Source organism: Phoca vitulina, unplaced genomic scaffold, assembly GCF_004348235.1.
Source record: "Phoca vitulina isolate PV1807 unplaced genomic scaffold, GSC_HSeal_1.0 scaffold6, whole genome shotgun sequence".
NCBI lineage: Eukaryota > Metazoa > Chordata > Mammalia > Carnivora > Phocidae > Phoca > Phoca vitulina.
The window spans coordinates 12,494,589-12,520,733 of record NW_022589709.1 but is presented as its reverse complement, the minus strand read 5'-3'; the positions used below and the strand labels follow the sequence as shown (position 1 = coordinate 12,520,733).

Sequence of the window (26,145 nt, the reverse complement as noted above, 5' to 3'; positions counted from 1 at the left end):
GATTTCCCCATCCCATAGATTCCTTTTCTTCTCCTTCTTCTTCTTTAAATTTCAACCCCATGCCCAGTGGATTAAGGAAATAACATAGCTTTCCTCTTGGTGGGGGCTGCACGGGTGCATGTTTCCAATCAGAAGATAATAGGAAAAGGTTGTGTTCTTCACACAGCAGGGTGACAGCTAAATGTATTTAATTAGACTTCTCTGATTACATCCCACCCCTTCAAAACAGGCATGAAAACAACACAGCTCCTAAAGCCACAGATAAAAGCAGAAGGGGTTCACCACAGGACACTATGTCATGTGGATCCTTGTCACCCTGCACTGCCTTTGATTTAAAATAGGAGTGAGTTTCCAAGAGCCACTTTGCCTTTTTCTTTCTAGACTCTGTCCTCCCCCAGCTCCAATCCCAACACATGGACACACACAGAAAAGCACTTGCCTGACATGGAAAAAAAGGAGAATGATGGTTATTGGCAGCCCTAGATAGGCTGGCCCTTCTAATGTTTTTCATTTTGGATACCATATCATAAAGCAACAAGTACATTTGGGGGGGATCCTCACTGGGGCTCTGACCTGGTGGGCATCGCAGTCCACAAGGGGAAGTCACGTGGTTCCAAGCCAATAGCACCATCTGTCTCTTAGCCTGCACCCTCTGCCCTGAGTAGGTAGAGCTCACAAAGATACTTACGTGCCATCTTGGCGGGTAATGGTGTAGCCGTATTTTGGGTACTTGACAAAAGACACGTTCACTCCAACCAGAGGAGTCCCATCTGTAGTTACTACTTGGCCTCGTATGAGAGAAACCAAGCTGAGAGAAAAAGAAACATAAATCTTGAGCCACACAGAGGAGAATAAGGAGACCTAGGGGCGTGTCAAGTTCTCCTTCCGTATTGTCGCTGTCCCCACCCATCCTCCTCTGGTCATTAAGGTAAGAAGACGTTCAACATTTATTTCTGGATTCACATGATCACACCTCATGGGGAGGTCTTAACGCTTGCTTTCCTTGAGGAGCAGAACTGGTGACGTGTCGAAGTGAAATCCACGGACAGCCTCCCCACTCACTTAGATGGGCAATGGGGTCTCCTGTGCACATTCCCTCTAGCCTTGGCCTTGCTCCATTTCTTGACATCATTTGGCTTTTGTTTGGCCTGAGCTTCAGGCTGCCCCTCATCACTCATGCTTGTGCCTTAGTCTGGCACAGAGAGTATTATACTCGGGTGAGAGCTTCCCCATCTGGCTACTCATTTCCTTTTTTGGCTTTGGAGAAAGGCAATGCTACTCTTCTCCAGGCTGGAATGTCAGAGGGAATGGAGGGAAGCACACAGAGGTTTTTTTTTTTAACGAGGCTGGGACATCTACATACATTGTTTTTTGCTGCCCTCTAAGAGCAAAATTTCTCTCAATCCATGAGAGCCTGAGGAAAAGAGAATACGGGAGATACATTTTTCTGGATTCTATCTTGGATTCTGGATTCTACATAACTCTATTTCTCTTATATCAAATTCCTGCTATTTGATGGGGCAGAGGTGGGGGTGGCTGAAATCCCACTCAACTTTTTTCCACTGTCAGTGAAAGCTCTCCTCTCTCCAGATCACAGTAACTAGAACTTTCTCGAGGATACCAGTATCCAACGAGCAAATTTGCAAAATCCCATAAAGCAACAGAGACGCCACAACAGTCCTCTCAAAAACCACAGAGGGAGAAGGCACGTGTCTCCTCTTACCTAAATTTTCTGATTTCACAGAGAAATGGGTTAATGAGAACTTCCATTTTTGCACTTAGCCCCCAGCCCACCAGGCGGGTCTGCAGCTGTATTGTGAGCCTTCAAGCCACTGGGCATTTGCCGAAGGCAGAGAGGTTCTCAGGTTTCCAGATTCCTGGAAATAGTCTCAATTTCTGGATGAGGTAATCAAGCTGACCTGTTCTTTGCCAGAATCTTGTCTAAGTCTGCTCGATTTTTGGAATGCACTTACTTCTGCCATTTCAGGTGACCCCAAAGCTGGAGGGATGCTTTCTCCAGGCACCTCTCTTTTTATTAGCAATACCCCCCAACTGTTCAACTCCAACCCTTTGATGATCTCGGGAGGGTTTAGACTGTTCCACCGGCAGCTCTAATTGTCTGTTACTGGCTGCCTAACGAATACATCCCATTTTTAGCTGGTTCCAACTATAATGCTAGAGTCTTTTGAAAGTGGAAAACTAAATTATGAAAATAATTCTTTTGTTCAATTCCATTTCCTTATCTTAGCGCAGACTAAGATTTCTTTCATGCCTTCCGAGACCCTATTTTAAAATCGACGTGCGTTGATGACCTCAAGGTACAAAGCGTTTGTGATGAGAAAACAAAATTGGGAGTATGTCCCGCAGTGGGGTTTTTTCCCCCCTCTTTTTTTGTACCACTGCTATTGCTTTTAAGTCATTCCTATAGCATAAGACTTTCCAGAGCATCACAGAAATAAAAGGGGCCTGGTTGCCTAGGCTTCCTACCCTCTATTTTCCTAATTCTTCATTGTTGCTGGCTTCATATCATTTCTAGGCAGACAATTCACAGAAAAGACTCAGCTAAGACATGCTATCAGTTCATTTCTATTTATGATTATTGATGTGTAACAATTATCACATTATCTCGATAGTGAGATCTGCTCTATAAATTATAGTGGTGGAGTCAAGGCATTTTAGTGATTTTTGTATGCCATTATCTCGGGGAAATGCCTTCTTAGAAGTCTTGAATTAACTTCTTTTTTACTCCTAGCTTTCTCCTTCATTTTTCTGTCAGAGGATAATGCACTAAAATTCACATGCTTGGTGAACTTCAACCTATGTCTTGGAGTAATATTTTGTATTTCTGAATTATGTATCTGTGCCGACATGGAGTGTGGGCTCATGTGAGTGGTGCTATCTATTGCGACTTTCAAAGCTCCAGAGAAGCTTTCTCTGAAGAAGTTTCTTTTGCCCAGATCTCTGGGGCTGGTCTAGCCCACCAAATATTCTGGAGTCCCTGCCTTCTCTCCTGCATCTTGGCTGTAGCTCAAGGTGCCTTCTGGAAGTGGTAACTTTGATGAGGAAGAGAAGACTGAATTTTAAGGGACAAAAAGGAGAGTATTGGGAAATTACTGGATTTAGGGTGGAAAAGATGAAATGTTAACAGGAAGGTGAACAGAGCAGGGGCCTTCAAAGATGCATTTATTGTATGAGCAAACTGCATGCAAACCCTACTGAAATGCTTCCAGCCTGGTGCAAGGGCCATTTGTGACTCGTTGGCAACAGGAATTATGTTCATAGTTAAAGGGAAACATATCTATAGAATCCCTGCCCCAGAACTAGGATTTAACAAGCAAATACTTTTGTGGCCAAAGATTTGTGGTTTCTTTTATTTTTGAGGGGTTCTTGTATTAAAGTAATAATATAACTGTGTGAGTATATTCTATAATATTATTCTAATTTTATCAATCAAGAACATGAAGTTTATGAGGTTAAATAACTTGCCTAATGGGGCACAGGCTAGGGGGTGTCAGGGCTGAAACAGAAGAGGGCCGAGATTGTTTCTTCTTTTCTGTTTTATTTTTAGGAAAGCAAGAACAGGCGAGAGGCTAATGTTGCTGGCCTGAAGTGACCATGTTAGGAGCCCTAATATTCAAATTGCTGCTGGGAATTGGGGCTGCACAGCTTCCCAGAGAGTTCCTAGGGGCTCTGGAAGTAATCAGCTGTGCCATTACCTCCCACCTCCTCATCCCACCTTCGCCAGACTCTTCCAAGGGGGAGGAGCAGAGTCTGAGTCATGGCCTGATGCTGTTTCTTCCCCAAAGCCCACCACTTAAGTTCATGGTTCCTAGAGGTTTCATGAGAGAGGACCCAGTCAGCAGCTCTTATCTCTGCATGGGAAGGAGCACCGAGATGGGACAGGCAACCCCAAGAAGACCACACCTGCCATCCTCACATCTGCGGACACCATCAACATCTGGACCCAGACCCACCAAGAGAGAGATCTGTGATAGGCAGGAGGGCCATAAGAAGACCCCTGCCTCTGTCCTTCCTGTCACCCCCAGAATCAGAAACAGTGTCTAGGAGGGAGAAGGGGATGGCACTCCTCAAAGCTAACTCTTCCCTTGCTCTCCTCTCCAGGGGTACAGTTCTAACTTGTCTTGGGAGGAAGGGAGGGGCCAAGCCGACTATAAAATAAACCCAGAATTTGCCCCAGAATTGCTTCAGATTAGCTACTGAGAGCAAAAGTAAACTCAAGAGAAACCCCATCATTTTGGAAAGAGAGATAAAATGCTCCAGCATGACATCTTGCCCCAAACAGGCCAACAGCAGGTGCAATTGATGGGGTTGCCAGGAGGATCAGAGATGGTCTACATAAAGTCTCTGGCTCATCAGAGGTGCTCAATACATTCTAATTAATGTTATTCAGTTAATAACTGCTTTCAAAAATACTCTATTGAATGAAATATTTCAGTGATGATCAGACAAAAGGCTCTATCAGAGGTATTTTATAAAGAGAGATAAAATAACAACAACAATATCATAAAATAATAGATTATAAAAATAATCTGAAAACCAGACCATCCACAGATGTCTCCAGCAGCTTCTGGGTTGAAGGTGGCCAAGTCCCACAGAGAGGAAAGGGCTCTCTGTGAACCAGAGAGAGGAGCTGCCCTCATGGGGTAGTTTCTAAGCCAACTAGGTCCACAGAGAAACCAGAAGCCCTTCCTCCCGCTCTACCAGGAAGGAACCCAGCCACCTCGGCAGCCTGTATGGACAGAAGGGTGCCCACCTGCTATTGAAGGGGTTGTCTCCAGGGATGATGTGGGTGCTGTCTTTGCCTGCCAAGAGCTTGATGCGGTCGTAGAAGGATTTCACTGCAGGCAAGTCTGTCTGGCCCTGCTGAATGATGTCCAGGGGGTCCCGGGACCCTCGGCAGAGCAGGCTATTCTGACAGGCCGACTGCAGGCAGCAGTCAGGGTCCAGGCAATCCACCAGGCCATCTGGAAGGGCAGAGGCAGAGCCAGGGTCAGGGCATTTCATGGCACAAAGCTGCTGAGAGATGCTCGCACCTTGGTCAGGAAGAGTGTCAGCCCTTCCCAAGGGCTTGAAATGGCAGGTCTCACACAATGGATCTAGTTTAATTCCAGCACATATGCATTGAAAAGAAAAGACCCAGAAGAAATAATTGAAAATGTGGACAAATGATTATCCCCAGGTAGTAGATGAGCGTGTGTCGCTCCTCTTTCTTTATTGGACTTTTCTAGGATTTCTACTTTTTCGGTTATGAGCAAGTATTATTTGAGTGGTTGGAAACAAAAACAAACATTTTGCTTTTGAACAGCATAGCACAAAAAATTGTCCATAGCTCGTTCTCAGGGCCTGTGCTAATGGGCGCACCAATAATCAAAATGTGTGGGATCCCTTTAGCCTTGCTTGAATGGAGAAAAATATTCCATCCCCGCTCCCTCTCAGACTGCTGACCAGTTTGACAACTGGGTGGGGTGAGTTCTACATTTTCTGGGAAATGTGGAGAAGTGGCTTTAGTTGGAGCACCCAGAAATTAAGCTCTCAGTTCACCCAATCACTTCTGGTGCTACCTTGCTGCACACTTGTAGCACTCTGAACATCCTGATTTACTTGCCTAGATCCCTGCCCCTCCATCCCTTTGCTGGGCTGATTCCTATCATTCATCTACCATACAACAAATATTTGAGTGCCATCCATGTTCTGGAAATGAAACATGGAACAAAGGATGAAGAACGATGGTGTTTGTTCTTAAGGAGCTGACAGTACAGTGGGGGGAAACAGATATGACTCATCCTCTAAGACCTGGACTAGGTATGTCCTCCTCTTCTAGGAAGGCTTCCTGGTGATGCCTCTGGTTAGGTGAGGGCAGCCCTGCTCTGTGTATCCCTGAATCAGAGTTTCTCAAAGACTGGTTCTGCATCAAAATCCCATGGGGAGAATCTAGGGTCTACCCCAGAGCTTCCCAGGGAGAGCATCCAGAAGCAGGTCCTGGCACCTGCCTTTTATACATGCTTCTCAGGTGATTTTAATGCACAATAAGTTTTAGAAACCCTTGTGAATGCCAACTTCCTTGTGCGAGAATTATTTCTGTGTGCTTGCCTTCCTGTCTGGACAATGAGCTCTTTGAAGAGAAAAACAGAATCTTATTCATTTCTATATTCATATCTTACTGAATGCCAACCTCGGAATTGGGTACTCAACAAAGGTTTGTTGAATGAATACATGAATGTTTTCTCTTCTTCGCGTGTGTGTTAGGGATGAGCATGGGAATGTTTCGGGCAGTCTTTGCTTCTTGGAATTTCCTGTTAGAATGAATTAGTTGGCCAATCCTTATTCACTCTGCTGGGAATTGACTGAACACACAGTAGAGAGAAAGCCTTGGAGAATAACTTGCTTGCACCTCCCAGATTTGATAGCAAGGTACTTTGGGGCCATAATTAACATCATAGAAACATGTACTCAAACCCTGGGCCGTGACTTGACAAACACATGTACTGGAACACCGAATCAGAGGCCTGCCTGCGTGCTTTAAATTTACTACAATGTAATTTTTTGGCATTACTCTTTTCGTTTGGTTCTGCTAATGAAATTGAAATATGTAATTTCACCAAAGTTCCACTGTAATTTAGCAATTAATGTACAATTATTTTAATGCATTACTTTCTTTTTAGCAAACAAACAAATTAGGAGGTTGTGTGTTTTGCTTGGCTTTAAATTACTAAAACTGGCCTCTCATTTTCCACATGGGCAAATGTTGCTTCTGTGCCTTGTAACACATTTAGATTTACAGAATTTCCTAGAAATGAAGACACAGGAGGGTGAGCAGGCACACACACTTTAAATTTAGAGACTTTCAAAGTCAGGGCTCTAAACACCTCCGCCTGATGTGCTGGCTGAATTGGGTACTCTCCAGAGGCTCACAAATCTCAGACCCAAGAAACGGGGCCAGAGAATTGTATCTCAGCAGCAGGATGATGTTGGGGCACGGTGTCAGATCTATGTTCAGATTGTATAGTGGATCCCAGAGCCCTTGGCAGAATAAGAAAAAGACAAGAAAAAACAAAACAAAACAAAACAAAACTGCATAGCACTCTGCCTTTTTTTTTTTTTTTTTTAAAGATTTTATTTATTTGACAGAGAGAGACACAGTGAGAGAGGGAACACAAGCAGGGGGAGTGGGAGAAGGAGAAGCAGGCTTCCCGCGGAGCAGGGAGCCCGATGCGGGGCTCAATCCCAGGACGCTGGGATCATGACCTGAGCCGAAGGCAGACGCTTAACGACTGAGCCACCCAGGCGCCCCAGCACTCTGCCTTTAACATCACCTTCTGCGGACTGCCTTCACCAGACAGAAGGAATCTACCGTGGAATGCCTGCTTTGGATTTAAAATTATCCTGCTGAGATTTGTTGGCAGGACTCCCCTCAGCAGATGCAGGAACTTCCCAGGTGAGAAGAAACACATTGCTATTAGCACTATAGATTTCTTTAAGGTTGCTGGCCTCTTCCCATTAGAAGTTCCATCTGTGTCTGGTGGCCTTTCCCTCCTGAAGCTGGGAACATCTCCTACCCCTCATCCGATTTACCACCCCCTCCATATAACCAGCTTGAGAACCTCATCGGGCTCAAATAGTAACTTAGGACAGTTTTCCTATTAAGCACTCAACACTTTCCTCCCCAACCCCTGCTCATCTGCTACTCGTTCTGGACTTGTGACTTCTTCAAAAGTGTGGACCTCAAATTCCCCCACTGTTTTGTCGATTCTAGGGCTTTTTATTTAAGGGCCTGTCTGGCAGGAGATGTCCTATAAACACATCAGCAATAGCAGATGGCAAATGCTAAAAAAAAGAAGAAAAAAAGGATAGAAATGATTTCCTCGCACATATTTACATTTACCTGCTCCGGAGATGGCACATTTGGGGTTCTATTGGTTATTAAGTGTGAGCATACGTTATGCTTGTAATGACCTCATCATGTTGCGTGATTATGGGCTGCTGGTGCTGCACGCTTTCTGACAACACCGTGAACTTTAAATTGGCACTCCAATCTCCCAGTGGCCTGTCAGTCATGAGAGCCGCATCTTTATGCCAGCAAGCCCCTCGCGTGGAGTCTGACATGGCAATCTTCAGTAAATTACCCTGTCACTGACAATCTTGCAGTTATCTCGCAAACAATCAAGCAGGCAATCAAACTGTTCTGAATTGCCAGTTCAGGACCCGAGAGGCTGCAGGCGTCTCTATTCAACAGGGGTGCGGGAGCGGCACAACCCTCCCATGACACTGGACGGTTTTCTTTATTTATCCACCTACTTGTTTGTCTGGGGGGCTTTTTCCCAGGGAGCATGGAGAGGGAGGTGTGCAGAGTCCTCGAAAACGACCCAATTCTGATTTAGCGTTTGGGGAAAGTGACCCAGGCCCTCCTGACTGGGCCCCATAGCAGTGTGGCATGTTGGCTTCACGTGCCCTCATGTACTTCACTCTATGAGATGCAGCCACAGAGAATTATCTAGATGCTGTCAGAAGGCAGGCTAAAGCACAGCTCTGGCTGCAGGCCACACACATATGTCATACGTTAATTGTAATGGCCATTTCAGAGAAATATGGATGTGGAGAAACTTTCTGGGAACAATATGTGAGGTATTCTTTTTATTGCTTTTGATAAAGAAAATCAGAGAGAATCTTCAGTAACAGGTCTAGCAACACGAGGCAGAAATCAGGGTGATGCTAAATGGAATCCTTTGAATTAGAATTCCTAAGGTAAAATTTTAGCCAAAAAGCTTACACAGTGTCTGAGGGAAGAGCCTGGCCTCTAGAATCAGAGAGATTTGGGTTTGAGGCTCATGTCCTCTAGTCCCTGGCTGTGTAAGCTTAGAAAGATAACCAACCTTGCTGAACCTCAACTTCTTTGCTTTTAAAACTGAGTTATAATAGTGCATATATCATAGGGTTCTGTGATGGGGAACAAATGAATTGATGTCAGTCTGCCATAGTATGTGTTCAATGAATCATAGGTATTACTGTAACCAGAAACTCTGCAAAGTTTTCAGCTTTTTCAGTTTATAAAACCTGGACACAGATATCAGTAAAATTAATATCCCCTATTGGAGTCATTCACTGCTCTGTACTATGGGTAGGTTGAATCTTGGCAAGAATGTAATGTTTCCACATAGTGATAAGTTAATTGGTAGTAATAATAAATACTACAGATTGAACAAGATTGAACAAGATTTAGACATACTCTTGATTTCAATCCTCACGGCAACCCCGCAGAGCAGAATATATAACCCTTAAGCTGCACACTCCAGATCAGGGTGTCTGGGTTTGAATCTCAGATCAGGTGCTGCCCATCTGCTGACCCTGGACAATTAACTGCCCTGCATCTCAGTTTCCTCATGTACAAAATGAAGATGATGATGATGTTAGAAAGTGTTGTTTGGAGGATTAAAGCAGTTATTACGTATACAGCACTAGGAACAGTGCCCAGTACAGTGAACACTCAGTTAACTATGTGTTATGCCCATTATCATGCCTTCACCCACCCTATAGAGTTGGAACCTGAGGCTCAGAGAAGCTAAGTAAGTTATCCAAGTGGCTAAGCAGCAGCTCTGGATAAAAAGAGGAAAAGGCAACCAGTGAGATCATTACCCTCTGTCTTCTTATCAGAAGGAGGAGATATTTCTTTCCCGAAGGGAGTCTAAAGACAGGGCAGTGGACACCTATCAACTGGGGAAGTATGCGTGGCCGCAAGATTCAATTACTTCTGCAGGCCTGCCTACATCTACAGCCGGGAAAGAATCAGGCTGGTTGAAACAAGTTTCTAGAAAGGAATCAACAGGAGAAACAAGATGCCTGGGAATTCATTCCCTGAAATACAGGCTGCCGAGGACCACACTATTTACCTGTGGGATTCAAACCTCCATTCAGCTGTTTACCATTGGCACAAGGTGGCACTTGCCTTCTGGGCTGGCTACAAGTTTGTGCCAGTGGTTTCCAGCCCCGGCCTAGTTCGCACTGTTGGATTTTTCAAGGAGCTCCTAAATAGGCAAAAGATATAACCTCAAAGCCTTCACTGAACACATACTAGTGAAGCTATGCTCAGTGGGGAGAAGGCCACGGGTCGGTGGAGGGGCTGCAGAGAGCCATAGTAGATGCGGGGATTTCAGAGCTGGCTGAGACATGCACATCTTTTCTGTTCAGGAAAGGCTGCGTGAGTCGGCACGTCGCTCTTACAGAGAAGGGAGGTCTCTAGGAATGAGAGGGTGTTTATTTCATTCATTTCATTTATTTTCCTCTTTGATCTTTGTAAACTGGGCAGCTTATGGAGAATCCGGATGGAAGCATTTTGTTCAATTTTCGTGCCTTTTATTCCCTGTAGCTTGGTATGCAAGTGATTCCCTTTATAACCTGCCTGAACTCTCCAGCTTTCTTGGGTATTAAAGGCTTCAGGAAAACATCTAAATTTACTTTTCTTAGTTTCATTTTGTGACAGGGTGGCACAAATCGACTCCAACAATTCACTTGAGGTGCCACGGACAGCTCTGCTAGCGTCTGCACGTAGGACCTGACTGGGAAACTGGTCAGCGGCTCAGATTTTAAAAATGAGCTCCACTCTTTCCAGATCATGGTCTGATGAGAGGCATCACCAACCACCAAATCTACCTTCCCTACTCACCTGGCCAAGAGGATGGTTAAAACTAGGAAGAGTACATATGGTTCCATTTATAGGATGTTCAAGAACAGGCAAAGTTAATCAATTATGGTAAAACGTTAGAAATTATAGTTACCTTAACGGGGAGGTACTGGCTGGGAACTTTCTGGGTGCTGGAAATGCTCTAGATCTTCATCTTATTCACCTGGCTACACACACATCAAGGTGTGTATTTAAGATTATGCAATTTATGTATTTGCCAACAGGCTGACTTTAGGCAAGATACCAACCTCTTTGTGTTCTGTCTTCCTTATTTGCCGAGTGGGCATGATGATGATACCTCACAGGAGCAATCAGAGGACTAAGATAATCCACGCTAGGTAGATGCACAGCTGTGAGCACCTAGTAATCTAGTACGTACTTCTGAATCTTTTCTACTTCTTTTCTTCTTGGCATCATATAGGTTCATTTGGCATACAGAGTGAGGTATTTGCCAAGTTCTCATTTCCCCAAGGAAAATAGAGGGAATCCAGGTGGTGGACCCAATAAAGCCTAGGGCCCTTCTTGAGATCAGTTAATGATGGGGAAGTAGAAAATTAACAAAGAGTGGAGAAAAGGGGCAGGCAACAAGTTGGGGCAAGAAAGAAGAAGCCTGTGCTGTTTGCTCTTTGTGATGGAAATAAAGGAGAGGTGGAGGCTGGCTGGCAAAGGCCAAAGGCACCTGAATGGCCAGACACATAAAGAGGTTTTGGAATAAAAAGAAATATGGCAACCCTAGGATTCTTTTTGCCTTGGGAGTTATTTTTTTTTTTAAGGTGAGCTCCTTCAGGACCATGTCTAAAGTGTGTGGGGTCCCTAGTAAATATTTTTTTGCCAGGCCCCTGTCTATATAAACAATTTGAGTTACCCGAATTGACATATCAGCACCATTCTCATGCTGATCTTACAAGATCTTGCAAAATAATCCTCCAGCCAGAAGGAGCAATCTACTTGCCAATATGTCCACTGGAATTAAGATTGGGCATTGGCCCTGAGATAGCTCATAAAAGCAAATCCCCAAACATCTCTGAAAATCTGGTCAACCTCATATGCATGGGGAGGGATGGTAGAGGGTCAGAGAACACCCTGAAAGGGAGAAATAGGGAGCACTGCTGATCCTGGTGAGTCCCTGCCCTGGGGGAAGCATTCAGAAAATTTCAAGGAGAGAGGGCACTCTAAAGCTTAAGGACTCACCCAGAGTAGCACTAGATTCTTGGCCCAGCAAAAAAATATGGGCTTTAGAGTCGGAATATAGCAAAAGAATACAGGCTTTAGAGTCAGAATGGCTAAAACCTGTTCTATCATTCACTAGCTATGTAACCTTGGCAAGTGACTGACCTCCTATGACTCACTTTTCCCAGCTATAGAATGGACTCAATAGCACCAACTTCACCAAAGAGCATAGAAATGCTATAAGGTGGTGCATATGAAATGAGATGGTGAAGGTGTTGCACTGAATACACAGCAAGAGCTCAACCAATGGAGGCCATTCTTCATGATATTTTCTGCTTTCCGCCAGGGAAGGCACTGTTCCATTTGCATTTTACCCAATGCCTGCTGACAAGTTGGAAAGGAGGGATAATTGAAAGTATTCTGGCTTGATGTAACTAAAAAGTGAAAGGAGCAGGCAAGGCTGACTTGATTTAACCTGGCAATATGAGATTAGTTCTTCATTGCCTCTGTTAGGTCTCCCGCATTGCCAACCTTTTAAAGCAATAGATTGGCTGACAGGGTGCTCATTTGGAAGGTTTCACCTGCCATTAATACCCTGGCTGCCTGATGGACCATCATTACACAGGCATCCCCTCCCTCCCAACCAGAGCAACCGCCATTCTTAAATCTTGCAAGAAGTGAAATTGTATTTGCCCTCCTTCTGGAAGGCCTGTTGGAAGCTTTCCTCTTGCTTCGTGCCAACTCTTTTTTTGACAGTCTCAGAGTTCCAAGGCCAGAAATCCTTGCTCCAAAGCACCTTTGGCTTTTCTTATGACTTAGCAATGGAAGATCAATCATGTCTGACAAGAGATCTGGCAGAGGGGAGGCCCCACTGAGAGCTGCTTTTTCTGGGTTTCCTACTCTTCAGGATGGATGTGGGAAAGAAATCAAAGCATGCTTAGGAAAACCCAGGCACTGTTACTGAAAACAGGGATATAATCTAGGTAAGACTACTTCTTAATAGGACTTTGGCTTACCTTGAAGTTACTGGGGCATCTGGTCAACCCCTCACATATGGGGGTGAGGGTTGGTAGGAATTTTATGACAATAAAACTGAGCTTGCAGTGTGTGTCCATTTTTTTTGAGTTTATTAAAACTAAACAAATGGAAAAAAAAACCCAAAACAAATACCATCAATAAAAACCTTTAAAACCAATGCTTCTTAAAATCTAACCAGCATTAAAATCACCTGGGACCTTGTTAAAATACAGATTCTAATTCTCTGGTGTTTCCTTTGGTCTGCATTTCTTACAAGTCTCCAGGTGATGCTGCTGCTGCTGTTCTGAGCACTGTATTTCTAGAAGCCAGGCACTAAACCGCTGTTGGTCAAGATGTGCTCCCTGACCTCCTGCCCTGGAACCACCTCAGTGATTTTAAAATGCTGATTCTTGCTGTCACCCAGGTCTACTGAATTTCTGAGTGTGGAAACTGAGAATATGCATTTTTTTAAATAAATGATTTATTTATTTATTTTTAGAGAGAGACATAGAGCACATACATGAGTGCAAGTGGGGGGATGGGGAGAGGGAGAGAGAAAAATCTCAAGCAGACTCCCTGCTGAGCATGGAGCCCAGTGTGGGGCTTGATCCCAGGACCCTGATATCATGACCTGAGCTGAAACCAAGAGTTGGATGCTTAACCGATTGAGCCCCTTAGGCACCCCGAGAGTATTTTAAAGAAGATTCCCAGGTGATTTTTTGCCTGCTAAAACTCAAGGACCCCTGCTCTGAATTACTGAAAACATCCCTCAAATATCCATAGCAGTACATCTGACTCTGAGAGACTAAAGGAGCCTTCCCGAACTATGTCTCCTGGGGGTTCCCTGAAACATAGAAGTGGAGGTGGCACTGGAGGATCTGTGGTCAAAAACAACTTGAGAGACATTGATTAAACAATTAAACTAGTTTCTTTACAGCAGGACTTCTCAGAGACTTTGATGGGTGAATATGCATTATAAATCTTTAATGTTGCAATGGAGCATGCAGCATTTCCTGACCACAGACCCCTTTTGGCCCAGAGCATCTCCCCACAATAGTCTAGTACAATCCAGGTTGAGAAGCACTTCACAAGAACAGAGCTCTAGGCTTGGGAGCTCTATCTTTGGAAGGACCAGCCACACCTTCATCTACTCAATAGCCCCCTGCTTGATTGATCTCATAAAATGCACGCTTTGGGGTGATTAAATGCAATACAAACCAAATCATCACTACTAGCACATAAGCTCAGAGCCCCTGTCTTTGGCCTCCCAGTGCCTCCCAAAGCCAGCATATTTCAGCATAGAGACCCTATGTTAGGTGACACATCCTGGGAGTCAGTAGGATGATGAAGCATTAATGGCAACCATGTCTAATCAGAGCTAATGGTTGGCACTTATGAAAAGCTTACTAGGTTTCAGGCACCATCCTAAGTGCTTTATCTGCATCCCTTCGTTAAATCACTGCCAGAATTCCAGGGATCGTTGTTTACAAGTGAGGAATTAGAGATTAAGAAGGAGAGTAAATAACTTGCCTAAGACCACACAACTTTTACATGTTGGGGCTGTCTTTTGACCCAGTTCGCTGCACTCCAAAGCCAAATTCTATATGAGGCTGCCCTGTAAGGGCGGTTAGAGTAGAACATTCCAAATGGCAAACAGGAGCCGCTGTGCCCGCCGCCATGACATGCACTAAGCTCTTTTACCCGAGGCAGGATGATGTCAAACAGAAGACGAACAATTTAAAGACATATTGGAGGGAGATTTATTTTTTGAAAAGCTGGGATGCAGAGTGTTTTAGCTGGCCCTCTGTCGTAGCTCCCACTCGTGACGGATGGACCTCCATAGGGCTGTTCCTTTGCCAGCACTGAAGCCCCTCTGTGCTTCTGCAGCCTGCCCCTTACCCCCTTATGCAGCCATCATCCCATAAGCTCGCTCGGACACTTGAGGGTGGTGTCTATAATCTCCATTTTGCAGAGGAAGAAACTGAGGCTCAGAGAGGTTAAGAGCCTTGCCCACAATCACACAGCTAGTAAATAATGGAGTGAGTCACCCTTTGGCTGTCCACCTCCAAAGCCTACATTTGGCTTCTATCCTCAATTCTTCACAGGAGGCTGTGAGTAGTCACGGCCATATAAAGGTACCCTGTGAATGGTGTAGGACCTGGGGGAGGAAATGCTGAGGCTTCACAAAACATCTTCATTCTCTAGTTGTTCTTTCTCTCAGCCTCTCTCTCTCTTACTATCCGCCCCCCCCCCCCCCTCCTCACCCCAGACAGAGTCTCCAGGAATAATGATCTCACTTGATGAGAGTTTGCCCCCCTTGGACATTCCCTGACAGGTCTCTCTGGCACAGCCTCACCCTTGTTAGCCTAGGGCCATGTTTTTTATACCTGGGGGAATTCTATCCTGGCTGCTGCCGTCTCCCCGCTGTTCTGTTACAAAAACTACTGGCAAGAGAGAGCAAAGGTCTCTGATCTCAGCCACGGATGTCCCCAAATGCTCACCCCCCCCCCACTGTTCCTGGCCCCTCCCCCCTGCCCACCATCAACCTCCCTTTCAAAGAGCCCACTGACAGGTCAGACAGAAGCCAGCCCAGCGGGGGGTGGCAGGCTGGTGGGGTGCCAGACAGTGACCTGCTGGGCCCCTCAGAAAGAAAAGGGGCTGTCACCACCGACACCTCAGAGCAACAAACCGGAACAGTTACTTTCTGCCTGAAGAGAGACCCTGTCTCCCGGGGGCAGGTGGGAGGACTGGCCCCTGAGCTGAGAGAATTAGCAGAGGGCATGATGCCTGTCCTCCTGGTGCATAAAGAAGTGCCCCTAGACTGCCAAGTGGGAGAAGGGACCAGACTCAGCTATCATGCAAGCTTTCGGTTAGATTAGGGAAATCAGAAGTACTAATTCCTAAACATGGCTCTTGCCATGCTTCAGGTACTGTGCTTAGCACACCCTGGAGATCTCATTTCATCTTCACATTCACTCTGTGGCCAGTATTGGACTGCCAGTTAACGTCACAGGATCCGTGTTTGCAACATATTGGCTGTGTGGCCTTGGGCTAATTAGCTTACCTCTCTGAGCCTCAGTTTTCTCATCAGTCAAGTGGAAATAATAAAAATACTAGTTTAATAGGGCCTTTGTGAGAGAGTAAATAAGCCTTGTGCAAAAACATTTAGTGCATAGCAACCACCTGTTTACTCTGGCTTTATAGATGGAGAACCCACGCCTGGAGAGGTTACGTTATTTGACAAGGTCAGGCAGCTGCTTGTGAGTGGGGGAGCTGGGATTCGCCCGCAGCTGGCCCAGCCTCAGACCTCCTGACCTCTTTCACTACTCTGTGCCTCACCAGGCTGGCCATGGTTTGGGAGGTCGGGCTTCACCCAACGTGATTCTCGGCAGCCCCTGCCTTTCCTACAGAGCTTGCATACCTACTGCCGCCGGCCCATGCGAAGTCCATATTCAGGGTGAGCCAAGTTGACAATAGAGATGAAGAGCAGTATAACCATGTTCACGTCTTACTGAAAAGAAATAATGTATCTTACCTTTAGATTTTCTTTGCATTAATAAAAGGGTGTGAATGGTATGTAGTGACTTGGGTGTCATTGTATGGATGTGTTTTTTTAGTCCTAAAATGAAATGTATTCATACTAAAATAATGTACTGAATAAAAGACAACTGCTTTCTGTCCTAGAAACTTCTCATTAAAACTTCCATTCATTCAATTCATTTAATAATGAGTTGACCAAGACAGAGAAGAACCCTGTAGTTAGGAACCTAGATTCTAGAGGGGAAACAGACAATTAACAAAGAAATGTATAACAGACTTTGAGAAGGTGAGAGTGTCCTAAAGAAAAGTAAGGCAGGGTAAAGGGTCAGGAGAGTGATGGAGGAGGAGGGTTGCTGTTTTAGATGGGGGTGGGGCAGGGAAGCATCCCAGAAGTAATGTTTGGGAGAAGCCTGAATGAGATGAGGAAATAAGTCCTGGAAACCTCTGGAGGGAGAACATTCTGGGCAGAGGGAACAGCAGGTGCAAAAGTCCAGGGTGGAAAAGTATCTTGAGAGTAGGAACAAGATGGTGGATTTTGGGCTGGATGATGGAGACGAGTAGAGGACGATGTAAGTGCTAAGTGGAAGCAGGAGCCTGCTAATGCGGAGCGATGGCTGTGACCCAGATGATGTGCTGTGGGAGATGCAATGCCCAGCGAAGGTTTGCACAGGGACATCAGATGACCTGACTTTTAAAAGGATTCTTCTTTTTTCAGGCATCTGGGGAGATGATGGACATACAGACTGAGCATGCCTACCAAAAGCAGCTGACCATCTTTCAGAATAAGAAGAGGGGCCCGCTTGGAGAAACTGGCAAGGAGAAGTTCCCGAAATACTACAAACACATTGGTCTGGGCTTCAGGGCACACAAGGAGGCCACTGAGAGCACCTATTTTGACAAGAAGTGCCCCTATACTGGTCATGTGTCCATCAGAGGGTGGAGTCTGTCTGATGTGGTGACCAAGATGAAGATGCAGACGACTACTGTCACCCATCGAGACCACCTCCCCTATATCTGAAAGTACAACCGATTCAAGAAATGCCGCCAGAACATGTGAGCCCCTGTCCCCAGACTTCTGGGATGTCCCGATCAGTGACACTGTCACAGTGTGTGAGTGCCAGCCCTTGAGCGACACTGTGTGCTTCTACACGCTCAAGGTCACCAAGGCCACTGACACCAGGAAGCAATTCCAGAAGTTCTGAGACTGGACATCTGCCCAAACCCCAAGAAAATAGTTATTTTCCCAATCATGGGTTCAACTAAAAAATATATATATTTATATATATAAATAAATACAAATATAATATAAATATATAATATAATACATATTATAATATATACTATATATAATATGTAAAATAAATATAAATATATATATATATAAATAAAAATGAAAGGATTCTTCCATCTGACTGCTTTGTGTGGAATAGACTGGAAGCTGGAGGACCAACGGTCCAGCGCAGTGAAAATGGTTGCATGATCCAGGTGGAGGTGGAAAGATATTAAGAAACCATGGCTTTAATGGTCGGGAAGAAATGGAGGGGCCAGACAAGGGTGCACTTGCAAATCTGCGCAGCAACCCTCACAGACAAGGCGGCACGTGAGAGATTTGGGAATGCCCACTGCTGTGGACCACGTGATGGCTGGGAAGCGACAGCACTGATGTTGTGCATCAAAGGGTGCTTTGGGTGCTGGGCCCCAGCAGGCTGGTAACTTCTCCCTGGATCTGCTCCCCCTGAGCCGTGTGCTTTATGAGTAGGCATAGCAGAAGTAGGAGTAGGTGAAGCTTGTCCCAATGACTGCAGCATCCCTTTCTCTACAGATTCCCCTTGCCTTCCCTATCCCAGATCCCAGTAGCTTTGGACTCTTTGGCCAACCTGATATAGAACTACTTTTAGAAAACGGGTCTGGGAGGAGAACGAGCCAGACATTTAGGATTAGGAGAGCCAGGCTCCAATCCCAGCACTTCACTGTTGACTTTGAACAAACTACTCTCTAGCTTCTCAGTTTTTTAGCTGGTTAAATGGAATCCTCTACTGTTATATGTCAGCAGCTAATTCAGGGATTTTTTTTAACCTTATGCAGACCAGACAATATGTTCGTTGAGCCATCCAGATCCCTGGGTTGTGATCTGCGACAGAAAATACACTCATTCCAGCATGAGTGCGTGTGGGATTGAGGGGGAATGTACATTAGAACAGGGACCAAAAGATGGATTTCTGATTTTGAAATGTTGTGCATTACTTGATACGATGAGCTTTTGATTGGGAACAGTGTGTGTGTTCAGAGTCTCTGAAGTCACATTACACAGGGAGATACTAATAATTAGACCTGTCATTTAAATAAGGTGGCATTCAGGCGCTTTCTGTAAAATGGCTAGGCAAACCTCTCAAAGGGCCTGTGAAGTTGGTGTTGTTGTTGAAACAGAGGCTCGGACAGGTCAGGTGCTTTGCTCAAGGGAGTACAGCCAGTAAGAACTGGAGCCAGAACTAACGCAAGTCGGCCTGACCCAAGAGCTGGCAGACCCCAGCCAAAAAGGGCACAGCATCAACTTTGGGCCTGAGGGCGATGGGAGAAGCCCCAGGAAGTCACAAGGGGGAGAGACCAGGGCCAGCTACCATGTACCCTCTTCCAGCATGCTCTTCCCACAGCTGTGCTTTACTCCAGGGCTCTTGAAAGAGGGGAGGGGGGACAGATCCCGGGAAGTTGGGGTCCTGAGCCCCTTTCCATAGCCACAGCTCTGTGGCAGGGGCTTCACTGAGTACAGTGGGTCCGTATGCCAATCAAGCTGCCACGGCCTGGGACGCAGAGCTTTTTGGTCTGTCCTCCCCCTCAGGTGGCCCAGGGATGCCACATATGGAGGAATCACTCTCTGTCAGCACTTGAGTTCCCCCCCAAATGGTACCTATTGTGTCAAGTCAGTGGTTCCCAAAGTGTCAGTATCAGCTGGGTACTTGTTAGAAATGCATATGCCTTGGCCCCGCCCAGACCTACTGTACCAGAAACTCTGTGAGTCCGGCAATCTGTGCATTATGCCTTCCAGGTGATTCTGATGCCCAGTGACCTAAGAGAACCTTTGTACTAAGTATTTTCCATGTATTAGCTCATCTGAGCTCACAGTATCCTCTGAGGTGGCAACTAGCATTAGTCCCACTTTACAGAGGACAAAACTGAGGCTTACAGAGACAGGTCAACTTGTTCCCATCAGTGGTGGGGCCAGGACGTGAACCCAGAGCTCCCTGGCCCCGAAGCGTCTTGATCACCCTGCCAGGCTGTCTCCTCCCCTCGAAGTGAAAGGTTGTGCACGTGCAACAGAAGAAACATACAGACAGGCCACTCCTTCTTCTCTGCTGTGAGCATATGTATTTAGGAATCACCCAAGCAGATAGATCAGCCTTCTGTCTGAGAGAAAAGGTGTGGCTACAGTTGTGGAGACCAAGATGCTGAATGCAGGAAGACAAAGCAAATACTTCAGGTAAACTTCACTCTGCCCAGCGCGGCACGCAAGGCCTGGCTTTCTCCGTCCAGACCCGCTTCCCCAGCCTCACCCTCCTCCACTCTCCGTCAGTCTTCTCCGAGGTCCCCAGATACGCACTGCTGTCCCTTGCCTCTGCACATGCACCCACAATGCTTTCCCTGCATTCCTGATCTAAGTCCTCTGTAGCTTTCAAAATTCGAGTTTTACCTGCTCTGGAAACCTTTGATGCCCCTTCTCTGGGCTGTCCTAGGCTCTCGGCTTCATTCTATCCTGGACCCTTAGTATACAGCTTTGTAGAGGCTGGTTTGTCTCACACCCCAGCAGACCTTGGATTCTTTGTGGCGGAGTCTGAGTCTCATTCACTCCTGTGGCCTGGCTGTGTGTGTGTGTGGTTGGCATGGGGGGACGTGTTTGCTCTCGCCACCCTCTGTGACAAGAGTACGTGTAAATGGGGCTGGGACTAGGGAAAGTTGAGGGAGGCTGGCCTACGGGCACAATTAGAGAAGGTGCTCACTCTTGGGTACACAGGTGCCTCAACTTATCTTAGTCTATCTAGTTCCTGGGTCTCAGAATGATCTTACCAGTAAGGCCAGCCATACGATCTCTTGAGGGTGACTGGGTCCCTTTGGGGACAGCATGGCGTGGAGAAAAGCGTACTGAATCTAGAGCCAGGAAGCCTGGATCTGGCCTACCCTGCTATTTGGCCTTGAAGAAGTTACTTCCCCTCTCTGGGTTTTATACCTGCTGGGGACTCCATATTTTAGTCTTTGTGCATCTGACATTTGCGGACTCCATGATTCCCGTGAAACAAAGAGGTAGCGTCCCTCAGTGTGTGTGGCCATGGAGTTCCAGGAAATGGGGTTGGCAGATCAATGATGAAGTACCTCGAGCTCAGGAAAAGGGAGGGAATTCCCCTGGAAAGGTTTGGTCTTGTGGTGCTTGGGGAGGGAGGGAGCACTGCACACACAGCTTTGGGGCACACCTTGCAGTTTTCTTTGGATTCACATTTGGCTACATAGTTTTGGCGCCTCTCCAATCCCCCGAGCTCTTGGCTGAGAAGATGGAAAGTCAAAGAAAAGAGCACAGACCTTGGGCAGCTGCTCACTGTGCTGCAGAGAGCGTCTAGCTATTTAAAGTCCAACTGTTCCACTTTCCCCTGCTTGTACCCTGGCATTCCAATGCATAAGCACTTTGTGGCAAAAATGCATTCCAAATCCAAAATGGGGTGGGGGGGAAGCTAACACCAATGCTATTTTTCAGAATGCTGCAGAATTCGTGTTTCTGAGGGGCTGAGGGTGTTAAGCACTCACAGATTGCCCTGCTAGGATCCCCAGCACAATAGTCAGCTGCTGTGAGGGGTCCATGAGGAAGGCTCTTGACTGAGTCCTGGCATGGCTGCATTTTAGCTGTGAGGCCTGGGTCAGCCACTCTGCTTATCTGGCCCTTAGTATCTGCCTCTATGTAAAGGATGCTCAGAGGCTCTTAGGGCTCTTGTGGGCTATTGTCGTGATTTATTTGGGCAATGTGGGTAAAGTCTTAGTAAGTGCTGGATGCATCAGGCCCCTGACATCAAGCCAAAGACACTCCCTGCTCTGGAACTGTCTGGACCCCTCAGATATGTCCCCAGGAGATGTTAATACTTGCACCAGATTTCTTGATCTTGGCATTATTGACATTTTGGGCCCAATCATTCTTTGTTGTGGGGGCTGTCGTGTGTATGTAGGATTTTTAGCAGCATCCTGGGCCTCTACCCACTAGATGCCAGTAGCATCTCCGTTCTTCCTCCCTGCTGTGACTCCTAAAATGTCTCCTGATGTTACTAAATGTCCCGCTTGGAGAGTAAAGCTGTCCCCAGTAGAGAGCCACTGGTTTGGACTGAGGGGAGGGCTGTGGGAGCAAAGGAGATAATCCTGGCACCAGGGCCCTTGAACCTTTATTCAAAGGCTGGTCACAGGAACCAAGAGGGTACTTGCTACAATCTAGGCAGTTTCTCTGGCCAACGCAAAAATACGGGAAGACAACATAGGAAATAAATGTTACCTCTTTGCCACCAGTTAAATCTGTGTTTTGATCCTTTAATTCCCTAAAATAAGTCCACAGTGATTTAAATTATTAACATTTTTTTTGCAAATTATGTATTTTAATCACAATTTTATGATGAATATTTGATTTGTCATCTAATCAGGGAAAAATATAATCCCTTAAGAGACACTTAATAATCATTTAAACTACTAAAAACTTGATTAGGAAAGACTGAAGGTGTGATGTTAGGTAAATTCATGAACTTTAAACATCTTCTTCCAACCCCCCAAACAAATTCCATGCTTAAATCCATTTACTGTGAGAAAGTCTTCAGTGGGCAAGTTCTATGTTTGAGGTGACTTTTTCTGAGGCCTCTTTACAACAACAGTTCTGTACTTGTTTGAACTTTCTCCAGAAACAGTCTCCAAATTTTGTTAGTGTTTGAGAAGAAATGAGCTTCTGCCTTTAAAGTAGCCAAGCGGTCTATCAGAGTGGTTACCTGGAAGCCTATTTTGAATATTACCTTCTCCAGCCTCTGTATCCTTTTTTTTTTTTTTTTAAAGATTTTATTTATTTATTTGACAGAGAGAGACACAGCGAGAGAGGGAACACAAGCAGGGGGAGTGGGAGAGGGAGGAGCAGGCCTCCTGCTGAGCAGAGAGCCCGATGCGGGGCTCGATCCCAGAACCCTGGGACCATGACCTGAGCCGAAGGCAGATGCCCAACGACTGAGCCACCCAGGCGCCCCCAGCCTCTGTATCCTTATCTATGGCATGGAAAAACTATGAAGAGACAGTCATAAAACTTCTATGTCCGCTGCGACGACACAGACAACAGACCAGGAAGATATAGATGGGATAATTTAGGAGTGCGCCATTTGTTGTGAAGGAAACCACAGGGTGATGGGGGAGAGACAGAGGTAGGTCAAGACAGGCCTCTTTGGGGAGGGGGTGCTTGAGCTGAGAACGGAAAATGGCTGCAAGGAGCTGGTCATGCCAAATGCCCAGGTCAGAGCATTTCTGGCCCTGGATCAGCAAAGGCCCTGAGGTACGACTAAGCTCAGCATGTGAGGGCAAGGGGCTGGAGGGAGTGGATGCAACAGAGCTGCTGTGGAGGGCAGTGGGGGTCGGGCGAGAGAAGAGAAAGGGGCACGTCACAGAAGGCACTCTAGGCTAAGGTGAAACATTTGATTTTGATTTTAACTACATGAGAAGCCCTTTGAGGGCACGGCACGGTCTGATTTACAATTCAGAACTCTCTCGCAGGCTGCTGTGTGGAGGAACAGAAAGTGAGGTGCAGGCGCCCACCAGTGGGTTGCCTATCCCATTACCCAGATGCATACAAAGCTCAGAACAGGGCTTGGTGCACATAAGCTCTCAAAAATCTCACTGATTATAGTTTTTCTATGTGATAAAGAATGAATTCTACTTTTTTTTAAAAACCTCAATAGAAAACTGACCCCCCAACCCTCAGTTTCCTAAACAGAAGAGTCTTGAGTCAAATACACTGGAAGATCTAGAATAATTTCAGCCCCCTGTTGCCATGTGGTCCTCAGTTGGGGTTAGTTCTGCTTCCCTCCCAAGGAAGAGAGATCCAGCGCCTGGTCAGCTGGCCGTGGCCTCAAGGCCACATTTCCCTCGTAAGCATTAGATATATTGTTTTCCTCTCTGGGAGCTAATTGGGGACTCTGTTTATGGCTCCAGCTACATTTGCCACAAGGTCTTTGGACTGCAAGGGGAATCCTCATCCAACCCAATTAATAGAGCAATGTTGTACTTCTAAGCTGTCCCCCACCCAACCAATCCATCAACATGATTTGCACACATTAATCAAGGCATTTACAATGGGTTCACCAAGCTTTATCTCTCATTGGATGAAGAAATGGGACTATTTGGACTTGAGACCTATAACTCTTCCAGAGTCCCTGAAGTCTTGAGCTTGGCTCTGCTAAATGCACAGACAAGGTGTTATTAATTAACAATTAAGATAAATGCCGGAATAGCATCCCTGAATCATGTCAAACCAATTTGGATGGTTATGGGATGGGGAAAGGGGGAGGAGGCCGTGGGCAAGGGGTGGGCTTCGTCTGTTCCAAGTGCTTTGGACAGATTCCAGTGTTATTTCTCCTCATTTAGACCTGGCTGGAGTGCCTGGAACTCAGGCCAGCATCCACATCTCTTAACCCAAGGCAGCCTCCTTTGGAGCAAAACAAGGAACCAAACTTCACAGATGGAGGTGGGCTGAGAAATACTGTCGTGGAAACCTTAATTTAGGGAGAGAAGTGTAGAAGCTGCTGGTGGGTGGAAGAGCCTCCATCACAGGTTACTGACCACACAGATCGGTGGCTTTGAGTACTCTCCCAGGAGAGATACTGAAGATGTTGGGCTAAATGTGGTGATGGGCTTTCTTTCCTGTCCTGTGGCCGACACCCACACTCCATGACAGTTGCCTCTCCACGCTCCCACGGAAGGAGGGTCTTCCACCCTGTCAGCCCTGACTGTAATAATTATAATAATGTGTTATACATCTTATCTCTTCAGATGGATGTGAGCTCTTTGTGGACATGCATCGTATTTGTCCTAGAATTTCCAAAGGCCTCTTTCCAATGTCTAACATTTAGCAAACTCTCAATGAACATTTGTTAAACCATCCCGGGAAGTCATGCAATGCTAAAATTTGATGAGCACTGGTTAGAACCTCAGTGGTTATAGACTGTGGGAAAACTACCGGTTGGGCTCCATCTATGCGGACTCAGCATGCGTTCTAGAAATAACGGCAACAGTACCAGCAATAACATTAAAGCTGGCAGCAAGCTGCTCTTGAAGGCACCCCGTGAAGCAGGCACCTGGTAAAACGTATTGCATACATTTTGTCAGTGAAACCACACGCCTGCTAATGGAGTTGGCATTATCATGCCTATTACACAGACAAGAAAACTGAGACCTTGAGGAGTCAAGTTACTCGCAGAAGTGGGACACAAAGACTGCTTCCTGAGCCTAGGCTCTTAACCATCATGATGTGACAGTGTCACCTCAGCAACCAGAGCAGTGACAGGAGAAGGAACAAGAGTCTAACTTTTGGTGCCATGTTAACACCACGGAGGGAGACGCAGACAGCTCGCTAATACAGTAAGGCAGGATGTGATGCACTGTTGACTGTGGACAAGCTCAGCATAGAAGGGCTTTTTCCTACCCCCTCCGCTCCAGGCCTCCACCCACAGACAGGAGAGAGAGTGTCTGATAGGATTCCACGGGCACTTCAAGCAGACTCCCAGGCTGGCTTGAAATGATGAGAGCTGGGCTATGTACAGACAGAGGGCGGGGGTTCCTGACTCCCAAGTTCTGGGTGATAAAGGCATGTGGGGAAGGAGTAAGGCCCGTCTTTCCAGGCCAGACGGTCTAACAACGCCTCCCCACCTCGAGGTTCCCACTTTTAGAGGAGATCTACACCCTTTCTCCTACCCCTGGCTGTGATGAACTAAATCTCACACCTCTGTCTTGGTGTTGATAATTAAATATTATCTGCCTGTCACTTGATGCACATGTTGTGTGTATTCTCAGACTTTAATGAGCCGGTATTTGTCTTCTGTAAGCAAAAATATTTCTTTGAGTCTCTTCTTTTTCAAATTGGGGTGAGCAGTTCAAGTGAAGATCTTTCACTATTCAAAAGGCAGTCTGCTTGCCAGCAGGTCTGTCTGAACTGTTTCTACTTCTCAGGGGCAATGGCAGGGAGAACTTGCCCCTTCAGCATCAGCCATTGCTTCCTGAGGTTAAGTTAGCGGTCACGTGGCTGCAGGGTGTAGGGAGACTTTGAAAGGGACAGGATTAAAAAGTTAGGGAACTGGCATAAATTGTTTTTTGGGGGATATTCGTAGGCAGCTCTTTCCAACAGGGCTTCTCAGCTAGGCACCACAGAATATAGAAAATGTCTGAGTGAAAATTTTCTCAGGTCTTCTAAGGAAGGCACTTAGTACCATTCCAGATGCATAGGAGACACGTCAAGTCATTCCATATAATGAATGTCTTAGGACAATGGTTCTCAAAGAGAACCTGCCTCAGCATTACCTGGAAATTTCCTTGAAATTAAAATTCTTGCACCCCGCCCCACACCTGCGGAATCTGAAATTCTGGAGGAAAAGTTCTAGCAATCTGTGTGTAATCAAGCCCTCCAGGGGGTTTTGCTACAGTTTCTGAACCACTAGTGGCCGCAAAGCACCAGGGCT

The 26,145-nt window shown here is 46.1% G+C and overlaps 1 protein-coding gene and 1 pseudogene across 15 annotated transcripts in view; one reads left to right on the top strand and one right to left on the bottom strand.

The window, feature by feature from the left end:
• Nucleotides 1-26,145, bottom strand: part of TENM2 (teneurin transmembrane protein 2) — a 1,203,413-nt gene that overhangs the window by 81,267 nt on the left and 1,096,001 nt on the right. For all 15 annotated transcript variants that reach the window (XM_032403433.1, XM_032403432.1, XM_032403428.1 and 12 more), the window contains 2 exons: nucleotides 4,775-4,985; nucleotides 689-808 (listed from right to left, as the gene is read on the bottom strand). In XM_032403433.1, coding sequence (XP_032259324.1) covers nucleotides 689-808; nucleotides 4,775-4,985 — 331 coding nt within the window. The remainder of the gene's footprint in view (nucleotides 1-688; nucleotides 809-4,774; nucleotides 4,986-26,145) is intronic.
• LOC116631890 lies at nucleotides 16,800-17,650 on the top strand (annotated as a pseudogene).